This window comes from Pecten maximus, chromosome 9 (assembly GCF_902652985.1).
Source record: "Pecten maximus chromosome 9, xPecMax1.1, whole genome shotgun sequence".
In the NCBI taxonomy this organism is placed as follows: domain Eukaryota; kingdom Metazoa; phylum Mollusca; class Bivalvia; order Pectinida; family Pectinidae; genus Pecten; species Pecten maximus.
This window is the reverse complement of record NC_047023.1, coordinates 4403507-4420994: the sequence shown is the minus strand read 5'-3', so window position 1 is coordinate 4420994 and position 17488 is coordinate 4403507. Positions and strand designations below refer to the sequence as shown.

Here is a 17488-nt window from a genome sequence, read left to right as displayed (position 1 = left end):
CAGATCTCATTGTAAACCTTATGCCTGATCTCCTTTTAAACATTATATTGCATGGCTCCGACAACAATACCGATTCCTCAAACAAAAATATTTTTGACTTTGTATTTGATTATATTGTTGATTCAAAAAGGTTCTAATTTCATCTTATAACACACACCTGCGACAACAATACCGATTCCTCAAACAAAAATATTTTTGACTTTGTATTTGATTATATTGTTGATTCAAAAAGGTTCTAATTTCATCTTATAACACACACCCCTCCCCCCCCCCCCCCCCCCCCCCCTTCCCACACTTTGCTTTACCACTTTCCCTCTATCCTCATCCTTCCTCTCCACCTCATCTTCTTTATGTTATGAATGTGTGCGTGAGAGAGCGTGTGTTATGATTACGTCTTGTACATACTGTATTGTTTTACGTGTTGAGGAGAGCATATCGTAGCCCTAGGGCTGTTTGTGATCCTCATTAAACAAATAAAGAATTAGAAGTAGTTGCCAGTCAGATATTCAAATGCATTTTACAAAAAAAAAAAAAAATTGCATGGTCCTTTCGATATAAATATATATAAAAATATATATCTACGTATTTTGAAATCATATAAATAGGTATATATCATATCGTTATCCTGATTTGGTATGAATATCATTATACTTATATATATAACTTGTTTGTATATCTCAATGCTTCTTAATAGGTGATCCCGGGCCTCCAGGTGAGAAAGGTCATCGAGGTAAGTACTGACCTTCATATACGTCTATTACATATGAACTGTAGCAAGCTGAGTGAGCATTGTTCCTAAACATGGAGATATCTTATCAAATTTAGCATTTATTTATATTTATTAAAGAAATATATCACACATTTCCAAGACGGCTTTGAACCTGAATAAATAGCTACGTTAAAGAGAGATATATCTTTAGAACTTCAGATATAAACCTATATATTAACCCATGGAATACTCAATGCATTAGGGGCCGCGGTGGCAGAGTGGTTAAGGTGTCCCGTCACTTTAACACTAGCCCTCCACCTCTGGGTTGCGAGTTCGAAACCTACTTGGGGCAGTTGCCAGGTACTGACCGTAGACCGGTGGTTTTTTCTCCGGGTACTCCGGCTTTCCTCAACTTCCAAAACCTGACACGTCCTTAAATGACCCTGGCTGTTAATAGGACGTTAAACAAACCAACTCAATGCATTAGCCCCAACCCAAATTGACGAAGAGTGTCGATAGAACGAATACATGTGTCATGTTTACTATACCTAGAGCAGCATGTCTCTTACTAATTTAAACGACTACATACTCAAAGGATAATGGCGGTTCTCTTTACTTTGACATATATCTCAATTGTAAAAGAATTTAACCTTTACGAACCAATAAATTTGGTTAATGAAGGATGATTAGTATCTAATTAACTCTTTAATTAGCAAAGTATATGTGACGTTAAAGTCAGTATACAGCATACCAGGTATAGTCATAGGGGCAAAGCGCAGACACTTCATCCCACAAAATGCATTAAATGACACAAACGGGTTAAAACTATCATCTTATTAACACAAACAATAACAAATCTTAATAACAGCGTCCTAAAATTATCGTTTATTAGGCCGATTCTAAGTCATATATCAGAAATAGAGGCGGAGTTTTAACGAATTTCATCGCGATATTAATTATTCATTTACTGCGAAATAAAAACAAAGAGAACTGCTATTTATGGAGTGTGGTAATATCGTATAGTGTTATCTTCTGGTCTTATATAAAACTGCTTATTCTTGTTTTTAATTTAACTTAATTACCATTATTGTCGGCGATGTGGAATCCTAAACAACATCAGGGTGTGGGTATTACTCATATATCCCTTTGTTTTATCAAATTCGATCTTTTCTTTATACGTTTCAAACATATTCAGTGACGTCACTCCTGAATTATTATCATCCTGAGTAAATATCTGCGTCCTCATTTCATTGGTCAATTAACATAACAATTAAGTCTAATTTGTAATCAAAAACTTGTCTCTGCTCCCTTACGTTTCCTTTGGATCGTACTAATGACATACAAGGTATTAACATCAGTCAAGACAAATTGAAAGTTACAGTTGAATTAAACTGTATCGTTCAGCCGTTTCGTTTTTCTAGGACTCGTCAGTGGTGCTAAGGGTCTGAAGTGATTATAGGTGGTAACTCAACTCGAAATAGATCAAAAGAAATGTCAAAATGTTGATGGGGAGGTACAAAGGCCTACAATTTCAATAATATTTTATAATTTAAATATTGGATTTTAAGAGAATGTTAAGCACATGTGTAAATTCTGAAATCTGTCCCTATTTCAATGAATTAAACCCGACTAGCAGGCTAATCTACATAATGTCATTTCAGAGAAAATGTCTGAGAAGAGCTTGATTATCTTTTTTAATGTTAATGTGCATGCTTCTATCGGATAGGTAATTTGATTTTAAAATTGATGTCTTTCGCCATGAATATACTGTGAAGACATTGCCTGTATTGAGCAGTAATAATTTTGAATCTAACTGCATGTAATGTAACTGATTGTATTAGTATCACAGTGTTAAGTGTGATGTAGATATTGTACAATCACGTGTTTGAATTCAACCAAACAGTATCAAGCTATCCGAATGAAACAGAAATTCCTCCTTTTTGAAATAAAGCCGTGGCTGATATCATAAAAGCACAGGAAAACGTTTTTACAGCCTAACAGTTTTGCCGTATTTATATTTGTCTTTGAGAATCAGAACACCTAACTTCAAAGAATCATACTTTTATCTTTAAAACGTGCCATGCCTCTGGAACAAGAGGAAAAGCTTGGCTGAGCATTAAGAGTTTATCTCTCACAGATAAAGGTAAAATGTCAGAAAACGTTATAACTACGTCCATTCATTAACACCGATAGTCTGCGAGAAATGCTCATGTAGCATGACAACCATGCTGCAATGTTAGATTATATCGCTGTTTCGTCAATACTCACTGCAGTGCATTGTTTGCTTATATGAAAATGTCGAAATGTATTAATTATGCATCCTTAAAATTAAAGGTACATTTGTTTGAACTCGATATAATTATAAATAAGAATAAGGTGTTAGAAGCTTTATAAATGATTGATCTTTCATAAATAACCCAACATATGTTATGGCTTAAATGACCGCTTACAACACTGAAAAGTAATTATTCAACGTTCCAAATAGCTATCCGACTGTTACTCAAGATTGAAGCAACATTATAAACGTGAAAGGTCTCAATGATTTACTGTGGAAATTAACTATTTTTATCTGAGATGTACATGCTAATGTTTCGTTGCTCTCTTATCGGCGTGAAAATACGCAATATATCACTTTATTTTTTTATTATCATGACGTGATCACGTGTTTATTCAAATATCTCAATTAGTCTTTGGCGATACCAACAATACAATATTTACAAGATCTGTTTGATTTACAGAATGTGGAAGCAAACAATTATATCAGAGATTAAATATTCCTCTAGCTTTCAAAATATTTCTTCTTAATTTTAGTTAAAGTGATTTATCGGTGATTCATGTATCGATAACTGTATTACCCCTCTGCTTCAAGTTCCAACAATGCTTTTTCTCTGTGTAATCGAAGACAATAGAAATGTACTGTAAGAAAGACTATAGTAAACTTTTCAGCTATCCGGTGTACACATGGGATCACATAAATCGGTGTATTGACCCAGCAATACCTTGATTAAGGATATTATATTGTTACATTCGATTTTAATGCCAACCCACTGTGTCTTATATATACTAGTGCACATTTACGGCCATTAATTTTAAACTTTAATCCTTATTTGTTACGTACTGAGATACCTACCGTAACGAAGCCGTCCCTCTACACATTGTTTGAACAAGCAGTGATTCTTTAATTGATAATTACTATCTAAGAAGGGTGAATTATTTTTTCTAGGTCAGCGAATCCAATATATCTGTCTGATTTAATTGTCATTGAATGCGTTGATACTTTAGTCTTAATAGAAATACCTTGTACCTTGTGGTTTTATTTTCCTGTGACTGCTGCCGAAAAAAGTCTCATGTTAGAAGATATACTTCCACAGGCAAATACCTGCCTGTTATGGGAACTTCGACTCTTATGAAATAATATATTTTTGGTAGAAATACCTGGTTGCTATGGTAACTTATACTCTTATATGATCATCTATCTTCGGTAGAAATACCTGGTTGCTATGGGAACTTCTACTCTTATATGGTCATCTATCTTCGGTAGAAATACCTGGTTGCTATGGGAACTTCTACTCTTATATGATCATCTATCTTCGGTAGAAATACCTGGTTGCTATGGGAACTTCTACTCTTATATGGTCATCTATCTTCGGTAGAAATACCTGGTTGCTATGGGAACTTCTACTCTTATATGATCATCTATCTTCGGTAGAAATACCTGGTTGCTATGGGAACTTCCTATACGATCATCTATCTTCGGTAGAAATACCTGGTTGCTATGGGAACTTCTACTCTTATATGATCATCTATCTTCGGTAGAAATACCTGGTTGCTATGGGAAACATTAATCCTATAAACGTTTACATAACGAGATAGGCCTATACATGTGCATTACTTATTGTTCTATCTTTAATTATTATAAAAGTCAAAGCGATGAGATATTCAAAAACTTAGACGCAGGATAAGAATATCCAATAACATACAGCTAGAGCGATCGAAATCCACTTCATTCATTACAATCGAATGGCAATCTACAATCGCATAACCTTCTGATTAAAAAGTGCCTTTCGTAAACTGGTTCGTGTGTTTAAATGTCGATAGCGTGGTCTCTTTTCCACACACCGCCATTTTAGTAGGTTTTCATGTTACACAATCTCCCAAGCAGGTAGTATCCGGTGCTCGGCGGTCTCTCGAGAACAATCATGCCGTTCGTGAAGCTTCTCAACTACCTTTTTATTTCCTCTTCCACCAACATGTTTTTTATGTTCCCGTATCATCACAAGAGATAGGAATAGACGCGCTCATTTCAACTGTTCTCATTCAAGGGACTTATTTTTTCCAAGAACTAACGTTTGCCGTGATTAAGACTCTCATTCCTAGATACAAACGTTCTGAAGCCAACGTTCTTATTCCAAAACACGAATGTTTTCATTTTTAGAGAGAAACGTATTCATTCCTATTCACAAAATTAAAGTCTTCAAAGAACCAATTTCCTTATTTTCAAGGAAAAATTGTATATCTCCCGAAAAATAATATTCTTATTCTCTGGAACAAACGCTCCCATTCCTAGATTAAACTGTTTTCATTGAATGTTTCACAGTGTGAATGAAAAATATATTTTAATGTACTTCATATATGTATTGATGGATCTGATTTGTACATAACAGGCACTCCGGGACTCCTTGGAACGCCTGGTCCCAAAGGAGACAGGGGTTCGGACGGACATCCGGGCTCTAACGGAATACCTGGCAGAAACGGCATGTCCGGATTAAAAGGTACGATAATTCAACCCGTCTGTTTAAACGTTCTTTCTATCTTATACATTTTAGATTTTGTATGATTTAGAATATTATGTAGTGTTATTTGACCAATTGAACCATCTGCAATGCTACTTTTGTAAATTGCTTATCATGTTAGCCTCAGATTTTCCATTTATATTGGTCGACATTCCTCCAGAAATTTCTTTTCTTTGAAAAATTGCAAAAGAGTCGCAATAATTCAGTGTGTAAGGAACCGGGGGGGGGGGGGGGGGGGGTGTTCTAGGAAATATCCAGGATGTGTGGTTCCCACAAGTCGGAGAGCCATGCGTCACTCTAAAAGTCTGGATTTCGGACCATCCTGTGGCTATTGGCCTTACTCAAATGGCTCTGTATAGCGGGCTTTCGTATTACAGTCTCAAAGTGACTATTGATTAGGCGAAATCCCCTGCAAACAAGGTAAGAAGGAATAGGTTCTGTTGTGAAACAAATTGCTGACCAACCACAAACGACTCTGTGTTGATTTTTTCTGTCATTCTGCTCCGGTAAAATGACAACTTTATATTAAGTATATTGGTTAATACCGATTAGTTAAGCATTGAACTGTTGTAAGATAGTTTTATACGATCGATATGAATATTTTGGGGATGACAGATAGATATAATATTGCCCGAAAGCGTGACACAATTACTCATTTTTTCCAATAAGTCTATTCTAATAATCCATCTTTTCCAATAAGTGTATTCTATTAATCCATCTTTTCCAATGAGTCTATTCTATTAATCCATCTTTTCCAATACGTGTATTTATTAACTGAAACGGTTGTTTAAATCTCCCGTTTGCCGAAACACTGACAACAGAAGAAAAAAATGTCAATAACAACAAACACAAAAATGGTTTGAACTTAATTAGAGATTTTTTTATTTTTTTTTTGAAAAGTGTGTATTTGTTACAAGGGGTCGCGATAGCTCAGTCTGTTAGAGCGCCAGCCACGTGGGGGTCCGAGATGTCCCCTATCCGTGGCGATTTGTGTTTCTCGGAAGGCTGATAAACGGGCCCGTCTGTGCTGTCGTGGTTGTATCCTTGGGCATAACACTTTTACCATGATTGCTCTAGATGGTATGCGACGGGCCTCCTGTATATTGTTCAATGAGGAGATCCTACCTCAAAATGACATTGGCTGTTCACGGGACGATAAACCCCGCAGACAAACAAACAAGGATTTGATTTTGAAGTATATGTTAAACTATGTTTGGATTGATTTGCTTAAAATCTATTTTCACGCATTGATACGGCGTTCAGACGGGTGGCATGGGGAGTCTCGGGTGTTTCCTCGGAGATGCTTGAGTTTGAAACCCATGGATTATTCTTGTTTCCCGAATAACCTTCCTCGGGAATTCTAAATGAAATTTGTTCTGTCAGTAGAAATCGAGGAAATGGCGCTGAAGATTGTGGTCACTGCGATTACGGGAATCAATTGACAATGCCATAATTTCATAGATTCATCAGGACGAACGGATTTGAAAAGCTTAGTAAATTGATGCCGAGAGAGTAAATGACGGCCATATTTGTTTACCTAAATGTTTAGCTGTGTACTACACGGACCTGATCACCTTATATTGTAGTCTTTATCAAGTTTGTAATCAATTTTACATGCACCCTAATACTAATCTTCTCCATTTAATGAAGGTTATTCAAATACACCTACATTAACTCTTTTATTAATATATTTCCTTAATTGAAATAAACGGAGAAAATAGACACGTAATCAATTCGCAATTCTGGCTCAAAACTATCAAACTTGTTCAAAATATAAACGGACATAGTATGGAACAAAAGACATACACGCTATAAGCACCTTTGAAAGAGAATTGCGAGTTATTTTCATGGAGAATTAAAAGGATAAGACCAGGTGTTCCGCAACGGGAGGCGTCTTCTTGTTCGTCGACGAGACCCAAAATGTTAATCTAGGTCTGAATGCCAAAATGATAAACTGTTTGTGACAACTGAATTTCCAAGCATGATACAGAGTGTATTCATGAAAAAAATGTCGATCATTAATTAAAATTTATTCGAAGTGACGCACTGTAAGTAAAAGTTGTTATTTCAAACTATTTATGAAAACTTTAAAAACTTTTTTTTATAAATGCACGATCCAACACTCATATCCTTATCTGTCAAAAAAACTTCAAACAATGTGATTGCATATGCGCATTACGGAGAACCAGAACGAGTTCATCCTTCTTTTACCCGTCCGTTTGCGATAAGAGATGATCAAAACATAGGTCGACAAATAGAATATTCAATAAATTTCCTAATTTTCATTATTCGATTTCACAACAATGTTGAGTACATGTGTACAATGATTATTCCGACCAGTGTCACTGTTCAAATGAATTGAAACGTGACAAAGTCCACCACCTAGAACATCAAAATATTGTACAAAAAACACGTATGATTTTAACACCTTTCAAGACGAACTGAGTTTGATACAAAAGGACCAATATAAATTTATGGGATATGAAGCATTTGTAAAATGCTACCTCCCAGGAAAAAGATTTCCAATGAAGCGTCAGACATGAGCTTTGGTAAAGTCCTTAAGAGTTATCGTCCCTGGCCTGTGAACTCTGATATATATATGGTAACGTAGTCAGGAACCATGTTGGTCTGTGGTACCGGGAAAACGATAGAACAATGCGATTGATTAGAAAGGGGGAGGTAACTCTTCTGTATGTGGTAGAAAGAAAAACGGCAATAACGTGTTGTATTATTTTTAATTTTATTGTGATGTTTTTATTCTTCCATAATATTATATGTATCTGTCATTGCAAGACAGGTCATGTGTTTTTTTCCATGACAATATAGGTTTTTTCAATGTTCAAATTGCCATGTTTTAGTGAAATAAATATGCCCCAAAAATTAGTATTTTTCTTGTAATTAAAATTTATCAATTAAACTAGGATTCTGCCTGTAACCGCTAAACATTTACAACGAATTGTAGGATTTTGTTATCCTTATTTTAAAACAATCGCTTTCTTGAAAAATTGCATGTTGTCTCCAACAAGTCTAGATATCGCGAAACTAACAACAAATCAAATTTTTGGCGCAAATATTACTGGTGTTAATTTTCAAGAGAATCGGTCCATTATTTCCTTACTTCATCGTATCCCCTTAAACTTCACTATACAACTCTTTCGTCCTTCTATGTCTCGTCAGTGATGTTAGGGTCCATACAACTGATTCGTCCCTCTATGTCTCGTCAGTGATGTTAGGGACCATACAACTGTTTCGTCCCTCTATTTCTCGTCAGTGATGTTAGGGACATCATACAACTGTTTCGTCCTTCTAGGACTCGTCAGTGATGTAAGGAACATCATACAGCTGTTTCGTCCTTCAACGACTCGTCAGTGATGTTAGGGACATCATACAACTCTTTCGTACTTCTATGTCTCGTCAGTGATGTAAGGAACATCATACAGCTGTTTCGTCCTTCAACGACTCGTCAGTGATGTTAGGGACATCATACAACTCTTTCGTACTTCTATGTCTCGTCAGTGATGTTAGGGACCATACAACTGTGTCGTCCTTCAAGGACTCGTCAGTGATGTTAGGGACATCATACAACTCTTTCGTCCTTCTAGGACTCGTCAGTGATGTTAGGGACATCATGCAACTCTTTCGTCCTTCTAGGACTCGTCAGTGATGTTAGGGACATCATACAACTCTTTCGTCCTTCTAGGACTCGTCAGTGATGATAGGGACATCATGCAACTCTTTCGTCCTTCTAGGACTCGTCAGTGATGTTAGGGACATCATACAACTCTTTCGTCCTTCTAGGACTCGTCAGTGATGATAGGGACATCATGCAACTCTTTCGTCCTTCTAGGACTCGTCAGTGATGTTAGGGACATCATACAACTGTTTTATCGTTCTAGGACTCCTCAGTGGTGATAGGTACATCATACAGCTGTTTTATCCTTTTAGGATACGTCAGTGATGATAGGAGCCTAAGGTGTTGATGATCGGTCGATAGAAATGTCAAAACGTGAATGGGTAATCGCGAAATACCAATAATTGATAAATGTTCTACTTTCAATATTTGAATGAAGAAGAATGTTCTATACCAGAGCGTTGTCTGTATGTTGTAAGTCAGATACCACACACCATCATCACTCAGGATATAAAATATTCGACATAGGCCGCCACAGCAAACGAAACATCGAGTATTGATTGACGAAAGTTTGAGGCTTATAATATTCAATTTTTCACATAAAGCGTTGTAATTTAGAAAATAGTCTCATTTCAAGTATGACGTCATCAAATGCCTGGAGAAAAGAGTGACGTAAAACCATTGATTCCCTTTGAACTTCGTCCATGGTCTTCATCAATCTACAATAACTGTAAAATCATAGTCAAACACTTCAATTATTAACAGTGTATGACGTTTGTAGAGACAAGTTACTCTAAATTAGGACCCATGTGCGCCTTTCAAATTGAAAAAAAAATGATATAAGACATAATTTAACATGGCACTCACAGAAAGGGACATAAAACACGTTTAAAAAACGATAATTTTAGAGGTTCGGCTTGATTTATATTATTTAACGTCCTATCAAAAGCAGGGGTCATTTAAGGACGGTCTCCTTTGCTTGTGAGGTGCATGTGTGTCGGATGAATATGTGCGTGTTTTGGGAGGCTGCGATATGTCCGCGTTTATCTTCTTGTTATAGCGCGAAACTGATGCCTACGTTAAAGTGCGATCTCACTGAAATATACTTCCGAAGACACCCGACAGGACACTCCGTTCGGTCACATTATTTTTACAATGGGCGAACCAGTCGTCCAGCTCCCAAAATGCTGAGCGCTAAGCTGGGGTAGTACCATTTTTCATAAACTTTTCATGCCTTGGCAAGGGGACAGACCCCAAAGCCTTTCTAGCAGGGGCAGCCACTCAACTAGAGGTCATAATTGGGGCAGTGCCAAGGGAGATATTAGGAAAAGAAAGTTGAATAAAATGAAGACAAAAGATAATATCCAAAATTTTGTCGCCTCCTATGATCATGCAATTGGGGCCGCAAGTACAATTCTTACGCCTTACACGCGGGGCATTAATTTTAGAGGAGCAACTATAATGTTTAAGATATAGGCGGTAAAAAGGAATTGAAGAGAGACAAAGGGAAGTATAAGGGGACAGAGGATATACAGAGAAGGTAAGCGAACATGTTCAGAAGCGGGCGTGAACGGACATGTTTTCCCACACTTTGAGGTAGATTTGTCTATTTAGATGTCTTCATGTACTATTGTGATAGTCAGCAGGTACTGAACGGGAGGCTCACTGAAATATTTATACGCGGTTTAGTAGTAAGCACACTAGACGATCGAGTATTGTATTGATAACACACACACTATTGACGTGGGAAGCATTGTTTAATTAGGCAGATGTTGGAACCGTGTGCGGACCGACTGAATCCGGATTCATTATTCAAGAAATCCTTAACTTCGGTGTTTATTTTAGGAAGTTTGCCTCTTAATTCAATTTGTATTATAAGCTACTTTTTTATCGCTGCAGTTTTTTTTTTTTTTTTTTTTTTTTATATCTCTTGGTATATATACCCAACTTAAACATATGAACTATTAACATCATTATCATTGTGTCATGCTATTATGGCTAAAATGTTAATTGATTGTTCACGACCTATCCACAAATTTCAGTTTTATTAAAAATTCCTCATTCCTACTTAAATTCTGCAAACATAATGTTCATTTATACATCGGAAGTGTTCCTTATGTTTCCTGATGCACTTTTACGTGCTGAACTTAAAGCTGTTGGCTTTAGATGTCATTTTAAAGACTCTAATATGTCGCAGCCTGTAGATAGAATCAACAGCATTCACCAAGGAGGCGAACGCTCAACTCAAAAGCCAAAGAAAGGCAATGCCAAGAGAGACATTAAGAGAAAGATTTTTTAATTTAGCCGCCTCTTACAAATAACGCAACTGGAACAACAGGTACTATTGTTGAGCCATGGACTTATATCTAGGAACCTAGGCTTCACTACGTTTATATTACTGATATCCGCTATTGTCTCGTGAGACAGGTCGCTGTCAGGACTAGCTGATGGCTTGTAAATGTTCCGTCTACACTGATATGATAGGCCATTGTTTGTCTCCAAATATCTAATTTCCTTCTTGATTCCATATAACGAAGAATTGGTAAAACATTCTACTCGAGAGAAAAGCGTCGTATTTCATGCTTATTACATCACTGGGGATTTTCAACTGACGATTGTGTGAACGACATCATTTTAGCTCGCTATTGTTGGTACAAAGGAATGCATACCTCGGATGTATAACTGCAGACTTTCCAAATAATGCTAGATTATGCCATGTCAGCGTAATGCGTAGAGTAGATTAAGAAGAATTATTTTGTCTGCAGTATGTAGTGTAGATGAAAATAATGATGATAACATTCAGACAGTTTATCAATCATTCGATAAATGTAAGAAAACGTAGTACATACTGAGGCGGTATAAATTGCAGATTTTTTATCTTTTATAGCGGGACCGGGCTGGAATTGTGTTTATACAGACAAGTTTTAGCACCTTGCTTTAGTTCCGAGGTCGTGAATTTGAGACCTGTTCATGCACGAGGCTTCCTAATACCGGTTGCATGCCTGTCACGTGATATGTATGCTACCTTGTTTATATTTTATCAGATAAATAGATATCAGTGTTTATCTTTCTGTTGTACGCACGGTTCACTCTATCAGAGAGTAGATTTAACATCGTTCCTATAATTAGCAATGCAACTAATGAAGCTGTTCGGATTTGGTAGTGTTAGGTAACGGTATGTCTTCAGATAACACAATGGTGGTTACCTTGAACAAGTGGCAGTCGAAATCCACATTAACTATCCCGAAGAAGAACATAATTGATTAGTTTAAATCCAATCAAATCAGCGCCTAATTATACCGACAGTAAGCTTCTGCGTCGTAGCATGCTTTCACTCTATTATTTAAGTCTTTCAGAATGTCGCATGCTGATTAATATCACAACTGTAAACAGACTGACATAAGATTTAACTAAGAGGAGTGCCTGGATTAATATAAACCGGTGTTTGTAATCAACTGTACATAGTTTTCGTTTAAAATCGTTACTGCTAATCTTGTATGCACAGTATATCGTCAGATTTATCTTTTTAGTCAGGCAATATGAACGGTAGCATGTTAACCTAACACGACTTTTTTTTACCTGACATGACTCAACTGTATATCGACAAATTGCACTTGTTGGGTTCATTTGATCTGGATCCGTGACACATCTGTAAATTAGAATTGTTGATGAGTTTTAAACTGGTATACCACACTTTTTAATTCTAACTCTGATTTGTTCGTACAGGTGAGATTTGTCAGTAATGTCGTACAGATTCGGCGCCAGAGCGGTGTTCGCAATACGCAAATATGATGCAGCAGTCCAAAAACACTATACTCAGATTTCCCGTACAATCACACATTGGGAACATATGCACTTTGTCAGTATGATTTTAATGTAATTAGCTGTAGGCAGTGTTAATGAGACAGCATAATAAGAGACGGAAATTCATCGAATTCAATTATGGTTTGACTAAAACGCAACTGCAGTTTACAAGTATTCGTGTTTCGGAAACAGTGTTCCTCGCTGTACAGCGAAATGGATCGAAAATGCATTGTCACCTATTTTCACACCGCTATAAGTAAAGTTACTAAACTCATTCTTATTCTGAAACAATCCGTATAGATAAAGTCCCTACATTCATTCTGAGTCGAATACAATCCCTACATTTTTTTATCGCTTTAGTTTTACAATGAAAGTTTCTTCGAATTGTGTAAACAAACAGGTACCAACACGCCCCAACCAGAAGAATAAACGTTGTGGAGCTACTTTTATTCTCCAAAAAGTCACATGACAGAGTTTCCTAGCCATCACATTCTACTGAGGAAATCCGCACCAACGTTTTCACATCCTCTGATTGCACGTATTCGGAATTTGTACGGTTGTAGTTGCAGTGCCCATCTCATTAACCTCGCATTCACACCCTTCATCTTGTTCAAATATATAAGTGGTTGATGATCTGTCTCCAACACGAACTCCTTCCCATAGATGTATTTTTGGAATTTCTGAATGGACCACACTACAGCCAAACATTCCTTCTCAATCACGGAATATGCGCATTCACTGGACTTCAGTTTTCGGCTAGCATAAGCCACCGGAAGTAAATGGTCTCCCTCCATTTGCAGTAGAATACCGCCTATTCCCTTATCTGACGCATCGGTCTGGAGAGTGAATTCCGCTTCCAAGTCAGGTAACTTCAGTATTGGACTAGATGATAGAAGCTTCTTCAGAGTGTTGAACGCTCTCTCATGAGTGTCCTGCCATATCACCTTGTTTGGCATTCCCTTTCTTGTCAGGTCAGTCAATGGAACAGCAATAACCGCAAAATTAGGGATGAATTTCCGGTAAAATCCTGCCAGACCCAGAAAAGATCGCACCTGCTTCTTCGTCGTTGGTCTCTCAGCTTCGCTGATTGCTTTGACCTTGTCCGGGGTTGGTAGCAATCCTTGCTGTCCAACAATATGTCCCAAACACTCTAGACTACCATATCCAAGCGCGCATTTACTTGGTCTCGCTGTCAATCCAGCCCCTCTCAGTCGTCTGAACAATTTTGCAAGTACTAAAACGTGCTCCTCCCATGTCTTCGTGTAGATTAACAGGTCGTCTATAAAACTCTCTATGTTGGTCATTCCCCGAAGAAGTTTCCTCATCAATCGACAAAAAGTCGCTGGGGCGTTTACAAGACCAAATGGCATGACTGAGAATTCGAATAATCCAACAGGTGTTGAAAATGCCGTTTTCTGTCTGGAACTCTCTGACATAGGAACTTGCCAGTAGCCTTTACTAAGGTCAAGACGGGAAAAATATTGGTGACCCGCAAGTCGCGAGAAAATATCCTCGGCGTCTGGCATCGGTTCGGCGTCAAATACGGTTATCCGATTCAGGTGACGATAATCGACGCAAAACCTATTCGTGCCATCTTTCTTCCTTACGATCACAACCCCTGCCGAATAAGGAGACATTGACGGGTGAATAACTCCCATCTTCAACATCTTGTCTACTTCATCCCTGATAGTTTCCTTCATGTTGAATGGAATGTTGTGAGGCTTGACTCTAACTGGTTCGGATGTTGTCGTCTTGATGTCATGCTCAACTAACGATGTATTCCCGGGCATATCAGTCAGAACATCATCAAATTCCTCCATCAGTTCTGTCAAATCCTTCCTTTGTGGTTTAGTCAACAGCTCAGACACTAATACATCTTCAGCTGACTCCTTCCTCCCCAACTGAGGCATCGTAATATCCTCCAACAGACCATCTTCGTAATCAACCGTCTCCTCTTCCTCTACCATGGACACACAAACAACAGACATAATTCCGGATTGCTGACATGCAGAGTTCTCTTCCCTCTCAACGTATCTCCGTAGGAGGTTGGCATGCACAGTTTTCACCTTTCCATCAATGTCGACCTTATAATCCATTGAACCCATCTTCTCTGTAATCCGGTATGGTCCTCGCCACTGCATCTCTAACTTGTTCCTCTTCGTTGGCAACAAAATCAAAACCTTCTGGCCAACATTCAGTTGTCTTTCCTTAGCCTTCCGGTTATAGTAAGACGCTTGGCGGATCTTCGATGTCCGAAGTTGCTTCTGGGCCATCTCACAGGTGTCTTCTAGCTTTGCCTTCAGGTCAATGACATACTGGTAGGTAGTCTTTGTCTCAGGATCCGGAACTTGTTTGGTCCAAAGCTCCTTTAAGATCATCATTGGCCCTCTGACAGTACGACCATACAGCATCTCAAATGGTGAAAAGCCAAGACTCTCTTGGGGAACCTCACGATACGCGAATAGTAGTGCGTTGATATATTTATCCCAATCCCTGGGTCTTTCAGCACACATCCGACGAAGCATTTGTTTAAAAGTTCCATTAAACCTCTCGACTAGGCCATTACACATCGGATGATAGGGTGTTGTGGTCAACTGGCGAATAGATAGTAAACGGCTTACCTCCCTCATGAGTTCTGATGTGAATTGAGCTCCCTGGTCTGTGAGTACCTCGCTTGGGACACCAACACGACTATAAATATCGACCAGTGCCTCGGCGACACGCTCCGTCTCGATTCCTTTCAATGGTATGGCCTCTGGATATCTTGTGGCATAATCCACTAGTGTTAAGATATAGCGGTTCCCACGGTCTGTAGCAGGTTGGAGTGGCCCCACCAGGTCAATAGCTACGCGCTGAAATGGCGTTCCAATGAGTGGCATAACCCCTAACGGAACCTTGGTCACCCTGCCCTTGGGAAATGTCCGTTGGCAGACATCACACGAGCGACAAAATCTTGTCACATCTGACGTCAACCCAGGCCAATAGAACTCTGATAATATCCGCTCGGTCGTCCGTTTCGCCGCTAAATGGCCAGACATCACAGAATCGTGAGCCAACTTCATCACAGCAGGTCTCAACTTGGTCGGTACCACCAGCTGCTTAAACAGCCTTCCCTGTGCTGATGATGGACTCTGAAACTCTCTGTATAATAGACCCCTCTTGACATAGAAATGAGACTTACCGCCATCTGATCGTATCTTCTTGTCATCATTCCTCGCCAATTGCCATAGCTTCACAAGACTGTCATCAGCTTGCTGTTCAGCTTTGATCTCATCAGGAGTAGCAAAGTTGTCTGCAGTAGGTACATTCAATGCGCGATAGGGTCGGTTCTCCTTCTGCCGTTGAGCCCTTGTCTGTACAGCAGCAACAGCTTCCACCTTCCAATCAGTATCTGGATCTCTAGGCTGTCTCGCACCCTCGATGTTTCCAATAATTACATCATACAGTGGATTGTCCATACACCACGCCACGACAGAACCAACGTAATACGGTGTGTTGATAAAAACAGTAGCAATAGGAACCTCCAACTTAGAACCATCTGCTAGCTTACATGTTAGGGTCTCACCAGTCATCTGCTCTTCGCCAACTAAACTCCGCTTGATTACCACTCCAGAACATCCAGTATCCCTTAAAACTGACACAGGAGACTCATCAACACGGCCCTCTACAACCGGCATCTCATCAGACTTAGGAATCTTCACATAGCAGGATATGTTTACTCCAAAATGCTCGCTACGTCTACCAGTCGTAACTCCAACTTTCCCACTACTTGATTTCTTCGGACAATTGTAAGACATGTGGTCTGGTTTCTTACAAATGAAACAATGTTTACCTCCAGTCTGTCCCTTCTTAGACTCCTTGGCATCAGAATGAGAATTGGAAGATTGCTGGGTCTTCATGCTTGACGAGGTCTTATCAAACTTCCGGGCTGGTCTTACAAAGTTAGACGCGTTCCCTCTAGCCTCAGCGAATTGGTCAGCTAATGTTGACATCTCAGCAATACTCTTGGGAATCCTCTCCTTAAGGAAGAGTTTCAGCTCATTCCCACACGCCTGTAGGAATTGGTCTCTTACCATCAGGTCTCTCAGGCCATCATACGTCTTATCAACGGATGCCATCTCCATCCACCTAACGAGGTCGCTCTCAAGCCGTACCGCGAACTGCGAAAAGGTCTCGCCTGTTTCCGGTCGCCCACTTCGGAATCTTTTCCTAAAGCCATCCTCGGTCATCTCGAAACGCTTTAACAAGGCTCCCTTCAGCACATCATAGTCAAGACTCTGATCAACAGGCAATCTAGAGAATACGTCCAGAGCTCTTCCCTTCAACAAAACACTAAGGTTCGAAGCCCATTGTGTGGTCTTGTTCCATCCTTGCGTTGTAGCATACCGCTCAAACCTTTGAAGGTAGGAATCAATATTATCCTTCCCCTCCTCAAAAGTAGGAAGTTTCGGTCCCCTCGCTGATACAGAAGGTGACTTACCTTGATCCATTTGTGGTTTCCTCTCCTCCTTCTCTAATAGTTCCATCTTTCTTGCATGATCTCTAGCAGCT

General features: G+C 38.9%; 1 protein-coding gene across 1 annotated transcript in view; it reads left to right on the top strand.

Annotated features, from left to right (window-relative positions):
* Nucleotides 1-17488, top strand: part of LOC117334827 (collagen alpha-1(II) chain-like) — a 101647-nt gene that overhangs the window by 45695 nt on the left and 38464 nt on the right. The window contains exons 3-4 of the mRNA XM_033894645.1: nucleotides 695-730; nucleotides 5374-5481. Of these exons, the coding sequence (XP_033750536.1) occupies nucleotides 695-730; nucleotides 5374-5481 (144 nt within the window). The remainder of the gene's footprint in view (nucleotides 1-694; nucleotides 731-5373; nucleotides 5482-17488) is intronic.